The sequence below is a fragment of the Eretmochelys imbricata genome, chromosome 8, assembly GCF_965152235.1.
Source record: "Eretmochelys imbricata isolate rEreImb1 chromosome 8, rEreImb1.hap1, whole genome shotgun sequence".
In the NCBI taxonomy this organism is placed as follows: Eukaryota; Metazoa; Chordata; order Testudines; family Cheloniidae; genus Eretmochelys; species Eretmochelys imbricata.
In genome coordinates, this window is record NC_135579.1 from 52,796,851 (window position 1) to 52,822,441 (window position 25,591).

Below are 25,591 nucleotides of genomic sequence, written 5' to 3' on the forward strand. Positions count from 1 at the left end.
TACTGCTGGCCACACGCGAGTTGATGTAGGCTATAAAATATTGCAACAATCCAGCAACGTTTGCATTGAAATAGCAACTTCCTGTGCAAGGTTTTGAAAGAGCTTCACAAACATTAAGAGCCTGATCCATGGCCCACTGGCCAGACTCTCATTGATTTCAGTGTGGGGCAGGCCCGAAGTTTGTGAGCCTCCGTCCCAGCATCCCTGCAAGGTTGGTAAAGACTATTAGCCCCAGATGGGGAAACAGAGAATTGAACGGTCCTGCTCACACTCTGACTACTGCCCTGATTTTGTAACTGGTTATGGGTGCCACCAGCTAATTCGAAGTCACCTGGTTTGGTGTGTGTCACCTTCACAACCATGTTGTCACATCCATCTCTGGTTCTGTGCTCAGTGATGGTTCCTAAGAGTACATGTGGGGCATTCTATCCCCTAGCACCCCAGTAACTGCCTCTGACAAGGTCTGCGGGGTTGCTGATGAGTCCTACCTGTCACCTTGGATTATATGCTCTCTTAAATCCCCTCGCAGTGGCTATTTGGTGTCATGAAGACCTTCCTGCCTCTTCATGCTGCAGCACTCTCCAGCTTCTCTGTTATGCCCCGACACAGAGCAGGGCAGACATAGCACCAGCCCACAGAACTCTCTTGGGTGTTACCTGGAAAGGAAACCGAGGCAAAGAGCTCAATAGATTCATCTTAACAAAGAGAAGGTTAAGGGATGACTTGATCACAGCCTACAAGTATCAACATGGGGAACAAATCATTAAAAATAGGCAGAAAAAGGCCTAATACGATCCAATGGCTGGAAGTTGAAGCTAGTCAAATTCGGACTGGAATAAGGTGTAAATTTTTAACGGTGAATAATTAACCATTGGAACAATTTCCCCAGGGTCATGGTGGACTCTCCATCACTGACCATTTTTAAATCAAGATTGGATATTGTTCAAAAGATCTGCTCTAGGGACTGTTTGGGGGGCTTTCTCTGGCTAGTGCTATCCAGGAGGCCAGACTAGATGATCACAATGGTTCCTTCTGGCCTTGGAGTCTATGACTTTCTGGAGTGAAGAGGCTTGTGCCTGTCTTCCTTGCTGTACTAGATGATGCAAAGGGCAGTTTTTGAGCCAGGCTGAGCTCTGCCACCCATGGGACAATGCTGTGGCTGTCTTGACTGGCGGCAACAATGGAGGCTGACCCAGCCAGTTGTTTTGACACAGCCTTTCTGTGTGGGGCAGTGCTGACAGTTGTCATGGAACACAAATCCACCCGTACGGGAGGTAATGCTCCCCCCCACCCCCCGTGCACAAGAGGATCGCTACAGTAATCTAGAGACTGGCCATCAACACAACTGTTGCTCCCTGACAGAGTTCTGCAGCACTGGGAAGACCTGCGGGGCAGAAGCTGAGCTGGATAAGGAGCAAATGCTGACCCACGTGATCAAGGTAGCCTTTGCTCCTGAAACCATGAAGGGCTTTGAATGATCTCGGAGGTTCCCAACTGGTGCTGGGGACGGATGGAACTTGCTTCTCAGCCTCTCTCTTCCCAATTGTCCCCAGGAGTTTTCTACACCCATAAGCCATGCAGGCTGTGTTAGTCACAGAGGGGGCTTCAAGGACTGGCAAATCCACCAAGGGTCACGATGCAACAACATTGAAGGAATCTCGTTTGCACAGAGAGGCCTCGGCAGGGATACTCTTTCCCCCAGACAGCAGGGACATGACTGGTGGTCACATCAGCTGGGACTCACTTGGACCCTGCCAGCCTTTGCTAGCCTGGCTGATGGAGCCAGGCCCCAGTTATGAGGATGCTGACAAATGGATAGCAGTTGAGGGTGCAGTGCCTCTGGGAGATGGGGGGGGGGGCAGGCCAGCGTCCTGCAGAAGTGGAGTGTCACTGAACTGAGATACAAATTTTTGCTGCTGGTTGTGTGCTCCAGAACCTCTGGGAATAGACAGGATAGAACTACAGGGGCTGCTGATGGCCTTGTGGATAAGGTGGCCCTAGGACTCAGGATTCAGTACCCGCTCTGCCCCAGACTTACTGTCATCTTATCAGTCTGTGCTTCAGTTCCCCTTTTGCCCAATGGGGGTGGTTATTAAAGCTGGGCAGATTTTCCTGGCCTGTGAGAGTTTTCAAAACGTTTTCCCATCCTGAAGCGGAACAAAAAGTTGAAATCTTGAAAACTTTCATAATCCAAGAAGCCACAAACCATTTGGACTGTGGCTGATGAAGTGTTTCCTTCTGATCATTTCAAAATGTTTCATTTCAGTTCTGACCGTTGAAATGTTTTAGTCTTTTTTTTTCAACTGTAAATTGAATCCCCAAGCAGCTCTAATACTTAGCCCTCCTCCCTTCCATCTTAGATTGTCAGCTCGTTAGGCCGGGGCCTGATTTCCTCCTGGTCTGTCTCTGTGTGCACAGCATATAGCACAAAGGGGCCCCCCGACCTTGGCTGTGGCATCTCAGTGCTCAGTCTCAGCCCGTCTGGAGTCCTGCACCCTCCGCTGCCATGAGAACAAGGCAGGCAAGCCAGATAGCAGGTGCTCTGTGCTGGTACTTTGCTCACGCTGCTGCTTTGGGGAAGACGGGAAGTGGAGTGAAAACTCAATGCTGATGTGCTTGTGTCACATACCTTTAATTAATTTGCCTTTTAAAAACTGATTGATCTGATGTCAGGCAATCATTGCTGTATGTAATCACAAATGAAGTATTTACTTAGCAGTGTTTCCTGGCCTTTGATATACTCTGACAAGGGCTATTAAAGAACATGACTTTTTATTAGAATAGAAAAAGTGCAGAACATTTTTCACACTGTCCAAAGGGGGCAAAAAGATACACTGAAGTGCAGTTATGCTTCGTGCTTTCAGGAGGTAGGTGGCAGCTGTTGGAAGGTTTGTGTCCTCGCAGTGCCCGCAGGAACCAGTTCTGAGTACTGGCACGGGGCAGCAGTGTGAGAAGAAAGGAACTGGATATTGTTGCCATTGCACATGGGCAGGCGGCAGATGCTAGCTGGGGCTTGAGAGCTTGGGAGGAGGTGTGCTAGAGACTCCATCATCATTTATAGCTGTGTCTCAAACTGCTGAATCCAGTCTCTCTCTTGGGCCTCCGTCTCCTCCTGCCTGCCTTCCTCCTTCCCCTACTCCCACCTGTATTTGGCCTCCTCTTCTGTCATTCCCTCTGGTCCAGTGTGGCCTCCTACTGGTCCGAAAAGGTGAGCATGCAGTCATCTCCTGGCCCCATCAGGGACCACATGGAGTCAGAGATGAGTTCCTCAGTGTTCTTTGCTGTCTTGTGTCTCGGGGTTGTCGATGCCTCTGAAGTTTTGGTAGATCTTTGCTTTGAGCCAGCCCCTGCAGTGGATGGTGCCTGTGCCCTGCTTGGCATGGTGCCTTCATCAGGTTGCCATGAATGCTGGCTTTCTGTGGGCAACGTCCCACTGGGAGTTATTCATTGTGGGTGGGACTCACACCTATTCAAAGGGGCAGCACAAGCCTAAGGACCACTGAGGTTGCACCGAAGTTCTTCAGGTTCTCTGCACAAGGGCAAATTTTCAGCCAGGCAGCCCTGTCTATGGGCTGTTGTTCCCCTGGTCAGAGCTGTGACCTTGACTCTCCTTATGTATTCATTTTCTATAAAGACACTTCTCTTGACTGCCAACCGTTCACTTGCTTCCCACCAAAGCTGGCTTGTCAGAGCTATCCATGACTTCCAAGCAAGGTTAGTGCCGGGGAGGGGGTGCTTGTTTTAATGTACTGAAGCCTACGGCCGCCCTGACATTACCAAATGTTCCTCCAGATGCCTGTGGCCTAATCTACCATAAGGCTGCCAGGAAACGAGACCACAGTGCGGTTGGGCTGCTCAGGGTTTTTATAACCAATGAGCTAAGCAGAAAGCCCGGGTGTCCTATTCAGGTTCAGCGGGGAAATATTCACTGCCTGTGACCCTGGTAGGTCAGCTTGAAGAGTAGGTGTCTGAAAAGTTCTCTGTGAATCCTGTTAAAGATCAGAGGCTACAAACTAAGGTCACCCTGTACATGGACTAGATCAGTGAGACTCAGGGTATCTGCACTGCAATCAGAGGCGTGACTCTAGCATGTGTAGACAGGCCCAGCTCGCTTTGATCGACCTAAGGCAAATCACAGTAGCAGCAACACCACAGCTGCGGGAGCCGCTTGACATGTGCAGAGGGCATAAAAAGCGTGCCCTGCTGCAGCTTCATTGCTATCGTTGTTTGAGCTAGCCAGATCCAAACCGGCTTGGGTGTGTCTACAGGTGCTGCAATCACACTGCTGCTTGCCGTGTAGACACACCGGGCCGCAAAGCAGCAATTGGTGCCCCAAGCCAGGTTTTCAGATCAGTTGAATCGCTTGTTGGCTATAACACAGTCCTGGTTTGTTTGTTGTTTAAATGTGTGGCTTGAATTTCCTGGTAGGGGGAACTGGAGCCAGTCAGCTTTGTAGGGCTCGATTCCCTCCTGGTCACTGACCCCTCTGCAAAGTGCCTGTAAAACGCTACGGAATGGGAATGGTGTAAATGACTAAGCAAGGCAGGGGAGAAGCCAGGCTGCAATATTTAAGGACCGAATGTATGCTTGTATCAGATGCTGCTTTTGCCACCATGAGTGCTGGGGACTACAGTTGGTGCGGAGGCAATTTTCTCATTCTGTGAGCTTTGGTGACGGGAGAAGGGGATTGTCACTGAACCTTAAAATGAACGCTCATTGCTTGGCTATATGGTGCATTGAGTAGAGGTGTGGGGGGTGGAAGGGTTTTCTGGGCTGTGCAATTGCAGGGTGAGGATAGTAGAGGATAGACCCTTCCAACCCCAAAGGAGGACAGGTCCACCAATAGTGCGCATGCAGCAAGAGCCATGGCTATGTTACTGCTGCCCACACAGCACTGTCCATACCCTCCTGTCCCAGCCCCCTCCCTCCCCGCCCCATACACAGACCAGTAAAGAGCTGGTGGCAGCAGCAAGCAACTGAGTCAGCAAGAGCCTTATCTTGTTGCCAGACCACTTCCTCCACCACCCCACTGAGTCTGACTTCCTGTTGTCTACAAGGTTAATGGCGCTGGTGTCTTGGAGAGACCAAGTCCAGCTCACCAGACTAGGGACAGCCTGTCTGCTGGTGGCAGGAGACCTCAACCAAGTCCTTCAGCCAACTGTATTGCACCTTTATAGACTTTATATTCACATTGTCTGCTGGATCCTGCTGTCAGCTAGGTGATCAGAGACCTGCTGATGCACCTTCTGATTGTATCTGGCTGGTTCCCAGATAGCCAACAAGATCTTAATCTCCCTCTTGGACCAGGCTTTTCCACAGTGGAGGGGTTGCTCTGCAGCTCATGGTATTGAGATGCTGGAACAATGATGTAAGTGCTACGTCCAGCAAAAACTTGCTGTAAATTTGAAACAGGTTCATGGCATGTGACTGATACATGACCTTCTGGAGTAGTTTATGCTAAGCAGAATAGGACCCCTAAGAGGTAAGAGGTAAGGCAAACAGGGCCCGATCCAGTGCCCATTATGGCCAATAGAAAGACTTACACTGACTCCAGTGAGGTTGGCTCAGGCCCATGGAATGGCACTGGTGTCTTGGAGAAAAGTGCACTCTGGGAGGGCTAACAGAGTCAGGGGAGGAAGGATGCCCGGTCTTACCAGGTGCAGTAACTTGGGCAGGAGTGCTAGCACGCAGCAAAATAACCAAGTGCCTACTGCCACCCTATGCCAGAGTAGGCTGCCAGCGGGAGTCACCCCTTCTTACCTGATTGTTGGATAGGGCCTAAATGACGTACCAAGGTGGCAGTCTTAGAGGAGGGAGTAGAACCAGCATTTCAGTGACAAGCATGTCGAGCTCTCTGGAAATCGTGTTAGCACCAATATTTTCTATCCGTTTGGTGGTGCGTTTTCCAGCCACGCACTGGGATTCTCGTTGAACATTTCAGTGCTCAGTGGGCCCAATGCACTCCCCTTTCTCCACCCCAGAGCTGAGTTCAGATCTTTTCTGTGTCACTCACAAGCTGATATGAGCCTGGCATCTCACCCTCCCAGCCATCTGTTGACATCACACAAGTTTGGCACAGTTCAGCCCAGCGGATGGCTTCTGATGAGGGGAGAGCCGGGGCTGGGAAATAGCTGGATGCTGTTGGTCAGGACGAGCTGCATTGCAGAGCAGGGGAGAGGCCCAGGATTGGGATAGCAACGGCTCCTGCTGGTCAGAAGTTAGATGCACTAGCAGAGATGTGTTGGGAAGTTTGCATCTCCTCCTCTTGTCACTCCCAGCAGCTCCTCCTTTTCCTGGGTGCCATACTCACCCTTCTTTCAAAAAGCATTTGATATTGCTCGCACTATCCATCCTGAGAACTAGAAATCTTGGGCCAAATACATCCCTGGTAGCTCAAGTGGCTTTGAGGGAGTCACACCAGTCCCATAGTTAGACCATCAACCCAAGTGAAGTGAAAGGCTCAGTTATTTCCCTGACGACACAAGGCGATATCTGTCACTGAGCTGAATTTCTCTGGGCTCTGCCATCAGTTTATTTCAGTGAAGCCACAATTCAGCATGTTGCATATGAAGGGCTGAATCTTGAAACTAAAGTTTTCCTTTATTTATTTCCACATAACCCCCACCTAAGAAAGCAAAAGGCAGGGGCGCAGGTGTCCCATGGAACCTGAAGTTCCCATAACCCCCTATGCGGTGTATTATTGCTATGCACTCTGTTGTTCTGATTTGTAATCTCCAGGGGGTTCCTATTTGCTTGTGATCCAGTCTTTAGTTTCCAATCTATCTCTACCCCATCTGCCTTGGCTTTTTGTAAGGCTCCAGTCACTGTGATCTCTAACTACTGGGTGCTTCTCTGTTACTGTCTGGCAGCTGCTGTTATGGGTTAGTATTTATATTGTAGTGGTGTGTAAAGGCCTCAGCCAGGCTGGCTGCCATTGTGCTGGATGCTCTACAAACACATAAGAAATGACCATCCCTACTAAAGAGCTTGCCTCACTGGGCAGCTGTAGGCCCTCTGTGGGTGTGGAGATGTGGTGGGTGCTGTTCGTACATGCCGGGAGAACCAGTCCCTGCCCTGAAGAGCTTACAGTCTAAACATGTCGGGCAGGAGGGGAAACAGAGGGACAGGGAGGAGAAGTGACTTACTCATGGTCACACAGAACGTTAGTAGCAGAACTGCAAACTCAGGTCTCTCAGCTCCCCTGTGGATTTAGGTGGCTCACATTAGACGCCCACGTTTGGCTATTTAGGCCTCGAACGTTGACCTCAGCATGGCCATGGTTCACGCGTAGCCTTTGCGTGGGTAGGGGGAACATTTTAAAAAAACTGTAAAAGGCTACATTAGTGATTGAAACCAGTCACGTTCAGTCAGCAGCTGTAACGATTTGTAGGAGAGAGGCATGAAGCCCCCATGGTCCTGCATGACTCAACCCAAGCAGCCAGTGCTGGTAGGATAAGTTGTGCGACGTCTTGTGTGCACAGGGAAGTTAGTGCACAGTGTGTGACCTGAAAGTGCATTAAGCTACTGATCACGCTCTCAGTGCACAGTAAGCGTGTCCACACGGGGAGGTAGTACAGCTAACGCCCTGTGTGACCATTCATAGCTACTCTGCACTAACCACGGCAGGCTATTTGCCCATGTTCCCACGCCCTGAGTCAGACTTTAAGTGGCTAATGGAAAAATACAACTAAGAAAAAAATAACCCCACAAATAAAAAAAACTCAAAGAAGGAAATCAAATGCAAAAAAATTCAAGTTACCATAGTGGGCTGTGTGTGCACACACCACTTTTTCCAGTGGAAAACTCTCACGTTCAAACAGCCTCGTGAACTGGACCGCGCTGCCCACCTATGCCGTTTCCCAGTCCAGTGGCTCGATGACTGGTGTCAGCTGTATGCCATAAAATCTACAGCGCATGCACAACGTGGCTGAGTTAATGTTGCTGTTGCCGCCTTAGCACTGTATTTCCTGACCTTTTATTTTTCAAAGTGTGCATCCTGAATGGTGCTTTATACGGCAGTTGTGCACACCGCAGATATATGTGCTCAGCGCACGCCAGCTGGGATGGCGGGGAACGGGGGGAAAACTGCAGGCACCCACGTGCACTCTGCACCAGTGGGAACACTGACACACTGCGCCCCTGCCCCCCCCCCCCAGCCCCATAGGGGAGGGCATCTTGACGCTGAGTTTAGCACTCCACAGAATTGCCTTTGGCTGAAGCTGTGTGGGGAATGACTTAGCACATCCACCACATGCCCTGGTCCTCCCCTGCTGGCCATGTTCCCTGTCTGGGCTGTGCTAGTTTGCCTTGAGCCCCTATTAATGGTGTCCTGTGCTACTGTGTCCCCCCCGGAAATCGCGGAGGCTGAATAGAGCTGTGCGGGTGTTGGTGTGTGAGCAAGCAGGGGTTGCAAGGTGTCTAGTGTAGTAACGGAGTTTATAAGGGAATCAGACGAGAGGGGAAGCCTTATACTGACAGTGAATTGTGTAACTGCACAGTACAGGAGCTGCAGCGCTGGGGGAGCCCTAGAGAGAGACTTTCCTGGGCAGGCAGGACATGAAAGATGAGCAGAAGCTGCTTTCGCTAGCCAGTGGTGTAAATCCTACAATCAGGGAAATTGCTTCTATTGCTAAAAATTGTGGTGATGCAGTCCATTTATTTTTCATTTTTCTTGTGCTCTCGCGACCCCCCTGGCATGAATCACTGTCTGCATGTCGATTAAATTTACACCAGACATTATCTTTCATGGCTCTAGTGCACGTATGTAAACTGTGCTTTTGGCCACTGCCATTCCGCAGCTCAGTGGTTTGCCCGTTGTTTGCCGCCTGGACTGCACTTACCTGCAGGAAATCAGACCTTTGCTAGGAAAATGCTCTGCATCGCATCATTTGTGATGTTCCTGTGAGCCTCACCATGGGAATGAGCTCACGCTCTGGTAACACCTAGTGCTCCAGAGCAGAAAGAAGGGGAGGAATGAGCAACCCCATCAAGAGCCAGTCATTGGATTGAGTCACCTTTTTCACCCCCTTCAGGAAACATTTTGGTTTCTCCACTGGTTACTTACATTTGATTTTTAAAAATGGTATCATAGCTATGTGCACCTGAGGCAATGCTGTCTCATGGGTAGGGCCCTGGCCGAGGCATCTGGAGACTTGGCTACTAACCTGCTGTGTGACCTTAAGACAAGTCACTGTTCTGTGCCTCAGTTTCCCCTCTTGCCCTTTGTCAGTGTTGTCTATTTAGATTTCAAGGTCTTTGGGGCATGGACTGTCTCTTGCTCTGTGTATGTACAGCACCTGGCACACCAGGCCCTGGTCTCATTTGGGGCAGCTGTAAGTGCTACTGCAGTACTAATATATAATACATGTGACAGTAAACAAGATCAAGTCCAACCCTGCTATTAAACAAGCCATTGGGCTGTCCTCCTGCTCATGGCGGTTGTCTCAGAAGCTATAGTGCTACAACTGCAGAGTTGGCTAGTTTTGTAGTTAGATCTGACCTCAGAGGGCCTGGTTCCCATCGCACTTATTGTTGTATCAACTGGGCGTAACTCCAGGGAAGTCGGTTGTGCCGGTGTCAGACTGGTACGTGAGGTCAGAATCAAGCCCAGGGTATTTAATGACAGATGTTGTGAAGCCTACAACAGATGTGGTGTTTTTAAACATGGGTAACAAGCTGGATTTAAACAATAGTCTGTATCCATATGCCCAGTCCAACCTAGACAGCCTCCCCCCACTCAGGCACCCCAGCACATGTAGTCAAATGCACGTGGAGCTGTACACATACAGACCTTTAGAGAGCCCCCACCCCACACAGACACATTCAGCTGCACCAGCCCAGGCAGCCACAAACCCACTTTCACACAACGGGACTAGCTCTCAGACCCAGCTGCCCACGGCCAAGCTGTCAGTTGCACACTGAGGCACACACTTGCTCTGGTGCACGCTCACAGTGATACTCTCAGGCACACCCACACTGGCACAGATCCTCTCGCTCAGATGCACACATGTGCAGACACTCCCCGCAGGGCACAGTCACTGGCCCAGACACACTCACGCGGCCTGAGACACACGTTTGTGCAGCAGATGCGCTCTGCCAGGTGTCATTGCAGTGTAACAGCCCTATCATGCTGAATTAATCTGGGATTCATCATGCTAGCCGTGCCCGTAATGAATTTATTTGGTATTAATGTGGATGAAATATGTACTGTCCTTGCAGGGGAAATCGCACTGCCTATAAGCATTAGTTAAAAGGACCATTAAAATCAAACCTTCCTCAGATCCATTAGGCCAGCCTTTCATGCTAGAGAAGATAGAGCCTTGCTGTGTGAAATGTCATGCATAATTAGGTTGATTGCAGTTTTCAACTCTGCCCCTTCTTTCCCACCCCCTTCCCAGTCCCCCTCCAGTGAGCACTCCCCTGCTGCTGAGATCTCACCCTAGCTAGTTGGTGCATTATTCCTCACTGTTGCTCCATCCGTGTCAGAGCTGTCACTTGGTCTCCTTTCAGGCGTTTTGGTACGAAATGCACGGCCTGTCAGCAAGGAATCCCCCCTACCCAGGTGGTCCGGAAAGCCCAGGACTTTGTCTATCACCTGCACTGCTTTGCCTGTATCATCTGCAACCGCCAGCTGGCCACAGGCGATGAGTTCTACCTCATGGAAGATGGGCGCCTGGTGTGCAAGGAGGATTATGAGACAGCCAAGCAGAATGGTAGGTGCTGAGCTTGCTGCGGAGAAGGGAAGGGGTCACGCCTAACAGGTGACACTGGGAGTTCTACAACTGCAGGGTGGTCTGAGCCGGGATTATGATTCAGCTGATTTTAGAGACTGGGGACATTTGCCAAATTCAGGGTCACATGAGGGTGTGTTTGGATGAAGATTTTGACAGTTGGTTTGTCTACGATGTTTAGGATTTTAAGAGGCCCCGCTAGGGACTGTTATTGAGTTAAGGAACTGTGAAATGTGGATCCAGATTCTGAACTGTATCCAGCTACCAATGCCATGGGGATGTTTGGTTCTGGGGCTGAACTTCAGGCTCTCATCTGGTTTAACTGTGAAAAAATTATGCTGATTCCCTGGTTCAGCAATGCACTTAAGCATGGGCCTAACTTTAAGACACGAAGAGTCAACTTTGACATCAGTTGGGCCACTCACATGCGTAAAGCTATACATGTGCCTAAGTGCTGTACAGCTAAATCAGGGATCTGAGCCGCTTTGTCCTTGTATTTCTCTCCCTTCCATTTTTTTGTTAGTGGGAACATTTGCAGGTAAACATGTTCTGTGTAGCTTTAAGTTCCTGCTGTCTGTTGCCCACCTGAAATCCTAATCCTGCTGTGGCAATGACAGGCAGGTCAAAAGGGTTATAAACTCCGGTGCAGAACGGACAGCTGTTGCAGCTTGACTCTTCCAAAATAAAGATCCTGTTTGCATGGGCATGCACACAGAGCCAGACTTTTAAAGGTTTTTAGGTGCTTAGAGATGCTGATCAGTATCTATTATGGAAAGCATCATGCCACCTTGAGCTGCAGTCTGGTTGCATCTAAGCAGGGCTAGGCCTGATGAGTATTTTGAGAGGAGGGAAAATCCAAGTCTTGTAGCAAGTGGTGGTGGTGATGGGTGAGGAGCTGGTACAACTTCCTCTGGTTTGTTAAATAGAACCAACCCCCAGCCCAGTGTTAGGAGGCACTGTGCTGCTGGAGGTGCTGTCTGTTGGATAAGATGCATGCGGGGTCTTCACTATGTCGGGCCATTAAAGATGCAATGAGACTTTTGCAAGAGTAAAGGGTATTAGCGCAGGGGTCCTGCCAAAACTCCAACATGAGGTAATCTCATCTCACCTTAAATTCTCCTTCTTGTTTCGGTTGGCTAGGGAATATGGGTTCGTTTCCTGCCCCCAAGACACTTCTCTCTTGTACATTGCTAAACAGTGCTGCATTTCTTCATTGCTTGGTGAAGTGACTCTTTCTATACAAGAAGGTTGCCTGGGTGTAGCCCTGGGGAGAATTGCCCCTTTGTTTGTAAAGCATGTTGAGGTCCTTTGGAAGGAACGGCACTGTCATCAATGTTAGTAAAATAAGATAATCATTAAATAAGACCCCAAATTTCACTCCCCCTAGAAGCAAGTGACCTCTCAAGGGCACAGCTGCGGTATGTTGTTAGAACAATGCGGAGAAGCTGAACATTGAGAGGACAGTCCTAGGTTTGAGCTGCAGGGACGGTATTGACAGCACGGGCCAAATTTAGCTGGGCTGTAGGCAGGCGCAGCTCCAACCAAGGCAACAGGCTTGCACCTTACACTAGAGCTGAATTTGGCTCAAGGTTCCCGTTTATCCCTGTGAACCAAACGGGGCTCTAAAGAGCCAGTGGAGGTGAATAACAAGGCTGCGGGAGGGAGGGTGAGAGAGAGACTATAGATCACAAAACAGTAATGAATCCATAGAGACGTCCCAACGGTGCCTGACTGAAATTAAAACTGAACTGGTCTTTAATGGATTTCATGTTGACAAGCCCTGACTTCTCATTAATTAAGGATTCTATTTTGACCTAATCAATTTGGTTAGGGTGATGCAATGCCTACTTGTGCTGGGCAGGGGGGCATGAATGTAATATTACTCAGAGTCCATTACTGACTCCCCAAGCTAGCGATGGCCTCAGTGTCATGGCGTTTGACAGCCTGATACCTAGTAGGAAAGAGAGAGAGAGGCACAAAGTTTTCTGTCCGAGACACAGGTGCCACTGTGCTGATTTCAATGGGATTTCACCTGCAAATCTGAGAGGAGGACTTGGCTTGTGTGGGTGGAGCCAGAGCTGTACATGGTTCTGTAAGTAAAGGACACTTTAGGCAAGAGCCTTGTTCTGTGCTGGTCTCAGACAGTGCGGATGCACATACTGCTGACATATAGCTTTATGGTCAAAACCAAACATGGCCCCTCCCAGCTTGCAATATTATTTCTGAAGGCCTCCGTGGCGTTCGTCTGGAAAAACAGGTCACTGTAGTCTACCACCTAGAACCTGTTTGAGGCACTAAGGGGTAACCAGTCAGCTAGGAAAATGTCATTGCGACCATGTTAGACATACATCTGGTGGGCATCACCGGGGCAGACCGAGATGCTGGAAGTGGTGCAGTTTTTCTGTCACATAATGTTTAAATGTTATCAGGCATTCAATCCAAACAAATCAGAAAATCACCAAAAGGGCCCTAGCTCGTAGAAATATAGTTTAATTTTGACCAAAATTGGCAGAAAGTCTCTAAATACAACTGATCATGCAACGATGCACTCAAACAAGAACTGTTAGGGAAAGTTCGGGAAATATTTCGCCCCAGCTGATATATTTTATACTTTTTCCTGTACCTTTTTGCCTTCGGTTAAAGCAAAAGTCTGTAGTCACAGGTCAGTATGAGCTTGTTTATACCATGTAATACATCAAAATATTTGTCATTATGTGTAGCATGTACTGATTTGAGAACAGGTTTTTTGTCTGCTATTTTTATGAAGTTATGCAGATAAAACATATTTTTTGATGTTCTCTGTTTGGTTAGAGACATAAGTCTAACACATACATGGAATAACTGTAATTATCTTCTTACTATCACAGAATACAGTGACAATACATGTAAACTACTTTTAGAACAGTAATGACTTAGTAGGACTCTTGAATGTCTTGTATATTATGTGAATACCAATGTATAACCATGTATTCTTATGTGACCCCCTACGTATAACTATGACCTATGGAATGTCCAGTGCAACACCCCTTTGAGTTACCTTTACTCACAAAAATAGTCACAGTGATTTGTGCATAGTTTACCCATTTCTATTCCCTCTCAGAATCCGTGTCTGATGTGTCCAATACTCTGTTGCTGGACTTGTCACTGTCACAGTTGCATGCAACAGAGCACACCAGCTCTTCCCAGTGGCATTTGTATCACCTTGTTGCACAAGTACTTCCACAACTACATGGCACAAAAGTGAGTCTGGCTTCTGGAACAGACAGCAGCAGCATCATTTGAGAAACAAGGTGTCTGTACTACTACCCATCCAGTGTTGGCAGCGGACACTTGAAGATACTGAACTGTTGCATGATTCCCTATGTGTGACTGATAATTTGCACATTTCAGGTGCAGCCTGAAGGAGGCCAGTGTTGATGGCACTTTTGTTCTTCGTAACAAACAGTGTGTAGCACACATTCTCTGGAGATGCTTGCTGGTTGTGCCACAGTACAATAAAGAGACTGGTGAGCCATAGGCTGCTGAATCGGAAAAAGCTGCAGTTATCTGCCTTCAAATCTTGTTAGTGATACTGAGCAAGGCCAACTTGATTCAGCTACTGCTGGGTTCTTCATTAACACTGGGGTTAGGTCGGGTCTGTCCATGCCATGAATTCAAAGTAATGGTCCTAATTTATAATGCCATTTATAGGGCAGAGATGTAGCTGTCTTCTAGACTGTCATATCATTGTGAGTGTTTCTGCTCTTTGCCCTCTACACTGCTCACACTGTAGGTAATGGGTGCAAGCTTATAAAGGACGGACACACCAAACCTGAGATTTCACACCTGTTCTTAAGCTGGGAAGAAACCTCTTTTCTTTTGCACAAAGCTGGGGGGGGGGGGGACGGACATGAGCAGTAGCCCCACAGAATGTGTCTGAGTTGCCTTCCTCTGATCTGACCAATACAAAACCCAACACTTTCAGCATTATTAGACTCAAAGTGGTGCTGCTGTGAGCCAGACCTAGAATGCCACCAGGCGCAAGACACACACCCCGGCTGCAGTAGCACGTCTATTTAAGGTGCTCTAACAGCCGGTCAGGTTGACTTGGATGTTTGTAGGCTCCTAGAAGGCCTTGGGTACCAATACTGGGGGTTATGGACAAGTAGCCCTGAGGTACAGCTCCCTTCCTTTCCTGGCCAATGACCTGTGTTTAATTTTAAAGTGCTCCAAAATGCAAATGCAGTGCCAGGTTGGCTTGAGCACTGATATGCCAGTTGAAGCCCTAGAATAGGGTACAGTTTTGGGGGGTTTCTGGTGAACGGCGCCTGCCTGATCTGTTTTTGTCAATGGGGCAAACAGTGGACCTCCAGCAGTGTTGAAGCTGGTGGTGCAGACAGTGCTGATGCAGCAGTGCAGTGCTGAGCGGGGCGTGAACTGAGACTGTGTCAGAATTCAGGGGAGTTAAGGAGGGGCACACGCAGGCAAGATCACTGGCACTAGAGCCGCAATGAGCCCCAAGTCCTAGTTTTAGCACCATTGCGATCCACAACCCCCTCCCCATTCCCCCCACCTTCGGCTGCCACCCAACCCTAAGTTTTTGCTCTGAAAGTTCCCTCGGTGCCTGTTTCTGCTTCTTTGCCTGGGTCTTACTGCCTCATGCCTGAGCCCTAGCAAGCAAGTCAAACCAGAGCTGGCAGAGCTGGTCAGAGGCCTCCTAACCACACTCCTGTATAATGTTTATTTCCATGGTTAGGGTACAGGAGAGCCTGGCCCACGGGCCCTCGAAGGGAAGGGTTTGAACAGGGCGTGTCCCGAGAGGGGGCACAGCTCTCCCCCATAACTGTTAGCCCAATAGTTAGGGTACTCACAGCGGGGTGGGGGAGCACTGACTCTGGTTCAGTCCCCCTGACCCTCTGCCTGCTGACAAGGGATTTGACTAGGCATCTGCCAGCTCTCAAGTGAGTGCCCCAATCACTGAAGCAGAGGCTGTTCACGCAGGGGCTGCTTTTCAGCTCTTGTTGAAGCTGTTCACTTGACTGAACTAATAACTGGGCACAGGCAGCCTGAACCTTCTCTAGTGCCATGGTTTGGGGGATCATCCCTCGCTGTGCGAGATTGTGGTTCGAGGCCCTTGATGAGCTGGGCTTTGAAGAATGGGCTCTTACCTATGAAGTGAGTGGCCTAACTACTGGCCTATGAGGTACTCAGATGTCTTTTCTGTTGCAGCTGTTCTGCTTTAATTGCATATTAATTGGGCCAAAGCAAGACTAAGAAGCCCTCTCTGGTGGTGAGAGGACCCACCTGGGATGTGGGAAATCTCCACCTCAGCAGAGCAAGTGCCCATGTTACAGGGCTAATCTGAGCAGCTGCTCCACTTTTAATTGAGGGCACAGCAAACATGCAAATCACTCTTTTCTCTGCAGGGGTACCCAGGCTGTGGGCGACCCCAGGGCAAATCCCTCCTCTGCAAAGGCATTTGACCAGGCATCCCCTACGTCTCAGGGCAGTTAGCTGGAGGGAGAAGATACTCAGTCAAACTTCTTAACAAGCAGAGAGGGGATTTGACCCAGGTTCACCCACAGCCCAGCCGAGTAGCCTAACCACTAGACTATAGAGCGAGTCTCACTCTTTCGTTGGCCTAAATGCACAGGCACCAACCCCCGTTCTCCCCTGGACTTTTTCCACTTTGTCCATATCCTTCCTAAATTATGGTACCCAGAACTGGACCCAGTACTCCAGCTGGGCCCTCACCTGTGCCAAGTAGAGCAGGACAACTACCTCCTGTTTCTTACATATGACACTCCTCTTAATACACCCCAGAATCATATTAGCCTTTTTTGCAGCTGCATCACATCGATGTTTCATGTTCAGTTTGTGAGCCACTCTAGCCTGCAGAGCTTTTCAGCAGTACTAATACCTAGCCAGTTATTCCCCACTTTGTAGCTGTGCATTTGATTTTTCCTTCCTAAGTGAAGTACTTTGCGTTTGTCTTTATTGAATTTCATCTGGTTGAATTCAGACCAATTCTCCAATTTGTCAAGGTCATTTTGAATTTTAAACCTGTCCTCCAAAGTGCTAGCAGCCCCTCCCAGCTTGGTGTCATCTGTAAATTTTATAAGCATACTCTCTACTCCATTATCCAAGTCATTAATCAAAATATTGAATAGTACTAGACCAAGGACTGACCCCTGTGGACCCCCACTAGATACGCCCTCCCAACTTGACAGCAAACCATTGATAACTACTCTATGAGTATGGTCTTTCAACCAGTTGTGCACCCATCTTATGGTAAATGTATAGACACCGCATTTCTCTAGTTTGCTTATGAGACTGTCATGTGGGACTGTGTCTAAAGCCTTTCTAAAATCAGGTATATCTCATCTACTGCTCCCCCTCTCAGCAACCTTGTCAAAGAAGGACATTAAGTTGTTTTGGCCTGATTTGTTCTTGACAAATCCATGGTGACTATTCCTTATAACTCTATTATCCTCCAGGTTCTTACAAACGGATTGTTTAATAATTTGCTCCAGTATCTTTCCAGGTATTGAAGTTATGCAGACAGATCTATAATTGCCCAGGTCCTCCTTGTTCCCCTTTTTAAAGACAGGCTCTATGTTTGCCCCTTTCCAGTCTTCTGGGACCTCTCCCATCCTCCAAGAATTCTCAAAGATAATTGCTAATGATTCCAGGATTGCTTCAGCTAGTTCCTTAAGAACCCTAAGATGAATTTCATCAGGCCCTGCTGACTTGAACACATCTAACTTATCTAAACATTCTTTAACCTGCTCTTTCCCTACTGTTCTTTCCCTGGGTGTTAATATTCATTGTGTTGAGGATCTGGTTATCATTAACGTTAATCATCTTTCTCTTGCTCCTAATGTATTTAAAGAACCTCTTCTTCTTGCCTTTTATGTCCTTGCCAGGTATATGTAATATACCATATTACAGGCAAACAGCACTGTGACCATAAGGGAGCTGAGAATGGGCATGCCACAGGCATGTAGCCCTGAGACTGGATGAGAAGGGTTGTGAGAATGGGCATGGTTGGTTCATACCCCAGACACATCACTAAGACCAAGAGAGCTGAGAATGGGCCTGCTTTGTGAATGCGACAAGCACTGAGATCAGGGTGGGGGATACAGAATAGACACCATCACTGCAGACCACAGCCGCGCACCCAAGAACGCGGTGGGAAATTGAGAACAAGCAGTCTCAGTGCATGCCATAGACTGGGGGTTGGGGGTGAGAGAGACACATTGTGGAGCATCCCTTCCCCCATGGCTCTGCTGCCTGGGGATGGGGGGCGGGGAGGAGAAGAGCTCTAAACTCCTTCACCACATACTGCTCTGGGTGCTCAGCTGCTGCCTTCAGCCATCTCTTTTTCCCCATGTCACTGACAGCTGAAGTAGAGTCATCACAACCACTGACAGCATGAATGTTTGGCAGCATCTGAGACACATCCACTCCCAGCTCCAGCCTCTCCATTCATGGGAACGAGGCTCATCTTTTGGCCGACCCCAGTTTTGAAAAAGAATTCATCTCTCCCAAGAACAGAGCAATATTTTGGATACATGGATGAAACATCTGAATCCAAGCACCACATCAGCACCCCGTTTACTCCGAGTGTTTGCTTTGCATGAGCAACATGCAAGAATGTGCGTGAATCTGCTTCCTCGAGTTCTCGTATTGCAGAATGGTTACCAGGCCCTGCTTTCACTGCACGTGTGATGTGGTGAAACCCACCAGCAAGGTACACGTCGCGACTAGGTGACAATCTCTGTCCACCCTTCACGAGCCAGGCACTGGGAAGAAAGCGTGCAATGTTAGATTTATTCTTTGAATTTGATATCATCTGCAAGCGTTGCTTTGGTAATGGTATGAACATAGTGGGGGCTCCGAATGTCTTGCATTTGGACATTCGCCCGGCAGGCTGTCTCACCAGATTTGATTGATTCTTCATTTGCATAATTGTCACCCACAATAGCAGTGTATTGACATTGCAGTCCGACGATAGTGTGCAGACAGCTCCCAGTAGTTTTGCACTTGGCAGTATCATTGCACGCCATCAGCAGAAGCATCCTGAGTTCAAGAATAGCTAATGCTAGCTCATTAGATGCTGGTAGCTCAATCAATGACAGATTTTTCTCAAGCCAAGACAGCGTGTTGCTCTTTTGGATCTTTCTTAGAGATCCACCCAGTTGAAGAGGGAAAGTGGGACAGGTGCCAGCTCACATGTCATCAAACCCTGGATATCAACATTTCTGGACTGGGCAATAACTCATTGCTGAATATCTGACAATCAATAGTTATCACTTGTGCTGATTGCGTCTTCTTTTGTTTGATTGTTGTGTTGAGACTACCAAATGATTTGAGATTATGCCTTTCTATGGGCTGAAAGAGGTCTCCCTTGCCCCTTTGCAGCCTTCTGGTTACTAACAGCTTCATTTCTTATGTGCCAGTCTCTCTTATCAAGCACAAACCTTCTGCACTTTCAGATGGAGTCATAGTAGACATTGCAACGTTCACAAGTGACTGTCTGTTGTGTGGCCTTGTTCCAGGTTCAATGCTAAAAGGATTGGTCACTCTTTCAGTCACAAAACATAATACCTTAGAATTTCATCTGCAGCCATGTGCTTTGTGGTAGCTTTTGTGGAGATTGAAGGCTGCATTCCACACCTTTGTTTTGTCATAGCTGTTACAGTTGCCTTAAAACGTGCAGTCAGGTAATCCTTGGTCAGAGCCCTATCTTTTGTGCAAAGATGCTGATGATTCCTACAGTCCTTGTTCAGAGATTGCTCAATGGCCATGTCACAGTGTAAGTATCCCACTGAAGCTTCCTATTAGCATAAGCTTCCTATCAGCTTGGGTACAATATATATCTGGTTTCTCCTCCTCCAGAGATCTGGTTTCTGCTACATTTACACAACCCATCTGGCATAATTCATATGACCACACTGTCATAGTGGGATCATCTCTGCAAATGTCTCAAGCTCCATGGACTTGTTATTGCCTCTCTTTGCTGCTGTGTAATCCATCCGTGGTTGGGAGCAATGTAGTTTTCCCGGGATGGAAGTGTATGTGAACAGTTTTTCCCTTGGGTAATGGAAGTATCCATGACCCGCTGCAATGCCTGGGAGCTGTTCAAGTCTGCCAGAGCATTCTGTGCTTCCACTCCGTTTTCTCTGTGAACCTGCTCCACATCTTCAAATGCTTCAATGCGTGTTTGAGCTTCCTCCAAGATATGTCTCTTCTAATCTTCTGGGATCATCATTGTGCACGGAATTACCAAGTGCCACCCACTTCAAGCGAGTCATTGCCTCATTCATAAGTTTATGGATTCTAATGTCCTGGTTATATGCCTTCCCTCTTAGAGCATGGCTGAAGCACCAAAGATGCTGGCTTCCACAAGGATGTCTTCAAACCCACTCTCTGGCAGCACACTGCCTGTATCACACATGACATTTGCTACTTGATGCATGCCTCCCTTCTCAAGGTGGTCATTGTCAAATCTGTTTTGATTTCTCCATTTAATCAATAGTACTTAGCAGTAGATTGCTTCATCATACATGACACAGGTCCAGTCTTGGCCCAGAGAGTGGAACATATCTTGAAAACATTTCATCCTGGTGTGCACTGCGTCAACATCAGTTGCCAGTGAAGGAGTCATTGGACAGTAGCCAATATTCATAAAATAGCGGACAGAAAAACTTTTCAATAAATAATGACAAATATTTAGATCAGGGGTCGGCAACCTTCCAGAAGTGGTGTGCTGAGTCTCCATTTATTCACTCTAATTTAAGGTTTCGCGTGCCAGTAATATATGTTAACATTTTTAGAAGGTCTCTTTTAATAAGTCTTTAATAGATAACTAAACAATTGTTGTATGTAAAGTAAATAAGGTTTGTAAAATGTTTAAGACGCTTCATTTAAAATTAAATTAAAATGCAGAGCCCCCCAGTCCTGTGGCCAGGACCCAGCCAGTGTGAGTGCCACTGAAAATCGGCTCGCGTGCCGCCTTTGGCACACATGCCACAGGTTGCCTACCCCTGATTTAGATGTATCACATGTTTCAAAAAAGCTCATACTGTCATATGACCACAGACTTTTGTTTTAATCGAAGGCAAAAAAGTATAGGAAAATGCATAAAATATATCACGTGGGACAAAATATTTCCTAACATTTCCAGGAGTACTAGTTTAGTTGCATAGTTGCATAATCAGTTGTATTTAAAAGCTTTCTGCCAATGTTGGTCAAAATTAGACTATGTTTCTTCAAGTTATGGCCCTTTTTGTGATTTTATGGGGTTTTTTGGTTTGGTTGCCCAATAACGTTTAAACACTATGTGATAGAAAAACTGCACCACTTCCACCATCTATGTTCACACTGGCGATGACCACCAGATATGTGCTTAACGTATGGGAGCAATGAACTTTTTCCAGCTGAAGGGTTTCCCTAACTCATTAATGAGACCCCTTTTTTAAATCTGTCTGGTACACTATGGAACTTTTAAAAAGAGGCAAGGTCGTTATATTGGAAGGAAAGAGATTAAAATGTTCTCAGGTTCATCCTTAAAAGAGGAAGGATGGTCTGGTGGTTAGGATGCAAGACGGGGACTCAGCAGCCCCATGTTCAGCTCCCTGCTCTGCTACAAACTTCCTGTGTGGGCAAGTCACTTAGGCCCAGATCCTCAAAGGTATTTAGGTGCCTCACCCTCAGGGAAATCAATGGGAGTGAGGCACCTAAATACCTATGAGGATCTGTGCCTCAGTTCCCACTCTGTACAATGGGAATGATAGCACTGCCCTGCTTCCCAGGGGTGCTGTGAGGATAAATACATTACAGAGTGCGTGGCACTCAGATACTAGGGTCGCAGGGACCAGGACCTTAGATAGGTTTTCCGTGTTGAAAGAGGAGCATCGTCACACTGCGTTCTTGGAGACCTGGAAGGCCACGTTTTACCAAGACAAAGTCACTGAAAAACAAGGGCTGAATTTTGCAAGCTCCCTATCTCCCGCCCCCACCCCTCCCGGCCGCAGCTAAGGCTAATTAAAATCAACTGCGTCTTGCTTTAGATTTTGACATTCCTTCTGTGCTGGTCATTGGCCAGCTTCTATTTTGCACTGTCTGTTCCAAACTGGTAAGAAATTGTTCTATTCCAGATGATTCAGAAGCTGGAGCCAAGAGGCCACGAACCACCATCACAGCCAAACAGTTGGAAACATTAAAAAATGCCTATAAAAACTCCCCCAAACCCGCCAGGCACGTGCGGGAGCAGCTGTCCTCGGAAACGGGGCTGGACATGAGGGTGGTGCAGGTGAGACTGCTACCGTTGAAGTATTTTTCCATTCCCTTCTTGTCCTGACCAAGCTGTGCACATCACATTCCCCTTGCGGCGCACAACCCCCGCACTGAATTCCAAGGTAGCACAGAGGGAAGCCAGGCCAGGAAAGCTGGCTGAGCAGTAAGGCCCCCATCTTGTGACTGACAGCCCGTGACTGGACTGCTGTGCCTGTGCATTGTCCCAGGGGGTGCATCTGTCCACCATCTTGATCACAGCACAGGATCCGAACCAAGGAGCTGAATCTCCCTTGTTATTAGCAGTAAGGAGTGATTTAGATGTGAGTTTTCAATACCAGCAAAAAACGGGCACTGCGTGTTTGGGTGCATATCCCAAGGAGATCTGCCATGGGGCAGAAGGCAACTGACCCAATCTATGGGCCTGAAATGCTGAATACTGGGTCTGAGCCTTGGGGAAGTTTGGATGCAGAACTGGATCTGGGCATTGTGGCTCAGGCCCATTTCTATATGCTGTATCCAACCTGGAACCCCTCAGACTAGGGCGAAGTTCAGCTCTGAATCCACTGGCCTTGGCACCCTAAGCTACAGGGGAACTGGGTTCCTGGGTCTGAACCATCTTGAACTTCAGGGAGGATCAGAACCAGCCCTGAATTTTTCTGTCCAGGCCAATCTTTTTCTCCCTGCACGTGCTCCTTTCAGTGACTCTGGGACTCTGTCTCTCCCTTTGTTGCTCCAGGTCTGGTTTCAAAACAGGCGGGCCAAAGAAAAACGGCTGAAGAAGGATGCTGGGCGGCACCGCTGGGGCCAGTTCTACAAGAGTGTGAAGAGGACCCGTGGGGGCAGCAAACACGAGAAGGAGAGCTCTGCGGAGGACTGTGGGGTTAGTGACAGTGAGCTGAGCTTCCGAGGTGAGTGGGGCAGGAAGGCCGGGGGGATGAAGGTGGGAAGAGAGGGGTTGTAACACAGGGTGGGCCCCAGGGGCTTCCTGCAGAGTGGGATGATTTCCTGTGCTTAGGCACAGCTCGGCATCCCACATTGGGAAGAAGAATGCCTAGATTTCTCTTCCACCAGAAACGGGAATGATCCTTGAAACTGATGTCCCATCTGAAGACGTATGAGATAATCTTATGGCTGGTGGCTCGTTGGGGCTTTTTGCACTCGAGGAAAATTATTAATTATTGGCCTGTGTCATGCATGGCCAGAAACCCCTCTAACAACAGAGCTAGGAACTGACACACACTTACTAAGGGTGTGTCCATTCTGAGCTCCAGCGAAGGGGAACTTCCCAAAAAAAGAACTGCAGTGCTGGCCTAGAGCAATGGTCCCTCTAGCGTGGGGATGCATCAGGGCAAGGTGGAATGACCATAGGATGCACTTCACTGTGTAATAGGATATTATGAAGGGAAATATTTTCCTCATCTCTACTCATGATCAGTCCCATCCCTGAAGCCTGAGGACTGATAGCCCATGAAAAGTGTATCTGAGCTAACGTCCCTGGCAATGTGATTCGTATCAGCATGAATGGCTAGTCCTTGCTGGAAACTCACCTGCCTCAATACGTTAATAAACTCCCACTCGGACCCACACCAGCAGCCACCTGCAGGCTGCCACAGCTCAGTGGACTTGGACCCTCTTCCATGACAGCTGGATTTGGCCGCTGCATTTCAGCTGTCATCGAGACTCACCGCAGCAGCCTCACAGCTAATGGAGGGGGGGTTCCCCAGAGACAGTACAGGGAGACTTGGAAAAGGATGGTGTGACAGCCTCCACCTTGGCTGGTGCACTGGAAATTGAACCAGGGACCTCTAGAGCTGAAACCATAAGTCTGCAGCTCCAGCTAAGCAGGCAGGCTCTGTGGGCTGGGCACAGAAGGGGACATGACATCAGCAGGTTGCACAGGCACCTCCTGCATTACGGGTCTTTCTTCAGGGAGTTCCCCACCCAGGTCTGAACACTCAAGTAGGAGGTTGCAGTGTAAATACAACGATCACTGTGGACTGTTTTTTAGGCCATTGTTATACTGTGATTGGATGGTCACCTAGAGTGAAAAGAATCACGAATACTGTATAGGATACTGACCAGAAACCTATTCCCTGCTGCCCCGTTTTTCTAATCAGTCAAACCCCAGCATTTTAATGGAACCCAGTTGGAAAAATAACTTTAAAGCAATCATTTAACAATAGTTTAACTTTAAAATGGTCTCTGTGAATCATCGCAGCAAATATACAAGCCAGGATACTATTTGGCTATTTATGGTCTAATGAGAGCCAGCTATGGCTCCCAGACTGGTCTGTAGTGCCTGTGCATCAAGCCTGGTCCATAATTAGTTTACAATGCCCTTTATGAGGGCGAATGCATCTGGTGAGAATCAAGAGACCTTCCCAAAAAGAGGCTATGTGCCACCAGCTTTCGTATGACTGAGGAATAAAAGATTTACAGTAATCCTGTCTTGTGTTTGGCTGTACAAAAGGCACTACAAGAACCAAGGGAGGTGTGTGGGGTTAGCAAAAGGGTAGAAATAGTGTGGTACCATTCCGAATTTATTCTTAATTGGTTGCACTATTTACTCTGGCTAAGTACTAAGCAGAGCAGGGAGAGCACATGCGCAGCTGGTGTAAATTGGCGGCTCTATTGCAACGGAGCTTCCCCAGCTCGTGTCAAGTGAGAATCTGGCTCAGGATGTCATACAACTGGCCTTCAGTGAGGGCCAGTTTTCTTTGAGTATGTGCTCTGTTGGCCCAGCTCATTCCTGGTGTAACCCCACTGACTCCAGTGAAGTTACTCAAGAGATGCGTTTGGTCCTGACTGACCACAGGATGTTTTACACTCATAAATCAGTCTTACTTCTTTCCTTCACAGAAGATCAGATCCTCTCTGAGCTTGGCCACTCCAACAGAATTTACGGAAATGTTGGGGATGTTGCTAGTGGACAGTTAATGAACGGAAGCTTCTCCATGGATGGGACAGGACAATCTTACCAGGACTTGAGGGATGGAAGCCCCTATGGAATTCCTCAGTCTCCATCTTCCATATCGTCCCTTCCTGCCCATACTCCATTGCTCAATGGTCTGGATTACACAATGGACACTAATTTGGGAATTATAGCACATGGAGGGCAAGGGGTGAGCCAGACACTCAGAGCAATGGCTGGGGGACCAACCTCCGATATTTCTACAGGAAGCAGTGTTGGCTATCCAGACTTTCCAACAAGTCCTGCCTCTTGGCTTGATGAAATGGATCATCCTCCTTTTTAAGCATCTCCTGCTCCCCACCCTGTCCCCCTCGTTCTTTTGGCCTGAAAGTGTGCTCAAACTAGCAAAAGAGACAACAAGCGATCTTCAAGCATCCCAGACATACCACACCAGAAAATTTCCATTATTTTCAATGGGAATCCACCACTGGTTCCTGGAGGGTTGTGAGATGATAGCGTGGTGTTTTTTCCCTTTTTCACTTGGGGAGTGGGTGAGCAGGAGACATCCTTCTGAATACAGCACACTGGCATACAGTATCTGATTCTAGGTTTTCAGGCTCATAGTAAAATACAAACTCATTGATTCTCTCCAGGTCAAAGACTCTTTGCT

General features: G+C 48.1%; 1 protein-coding gene across 1 annotated transcript in view; it reads left to right on the plus strand.

Moving 5' to 3' along the window:
• Positions 1-25,264, plus strand: part of LHX4 (LIM homeobox 4) — a 59,094-nt gene extending 33,830 nt beyond the window's left edge. Inside the window, exons 3-6 of the mRNA XM_077824663.1 lie at positions 10,510-10,712; positions 21,872-22,026; positions 22,747-22,918; positions 24,870-25,264. Of these exons, the coding sequence (XP_077680789.1) occupies positions 10,510-10,712; positions 21,872-22,026; positions 22,747-22,918; positions 24,870-25,264 (925 nt within the window). The remainder of the gene's footprint in view (positions 1-10,509; positions 10,713-21,871; positions 22,027-22,746; positions 22,919-24,869) is intronic.
• Positions 25,265-25,591: the final 327 nt, after the last annotated feature.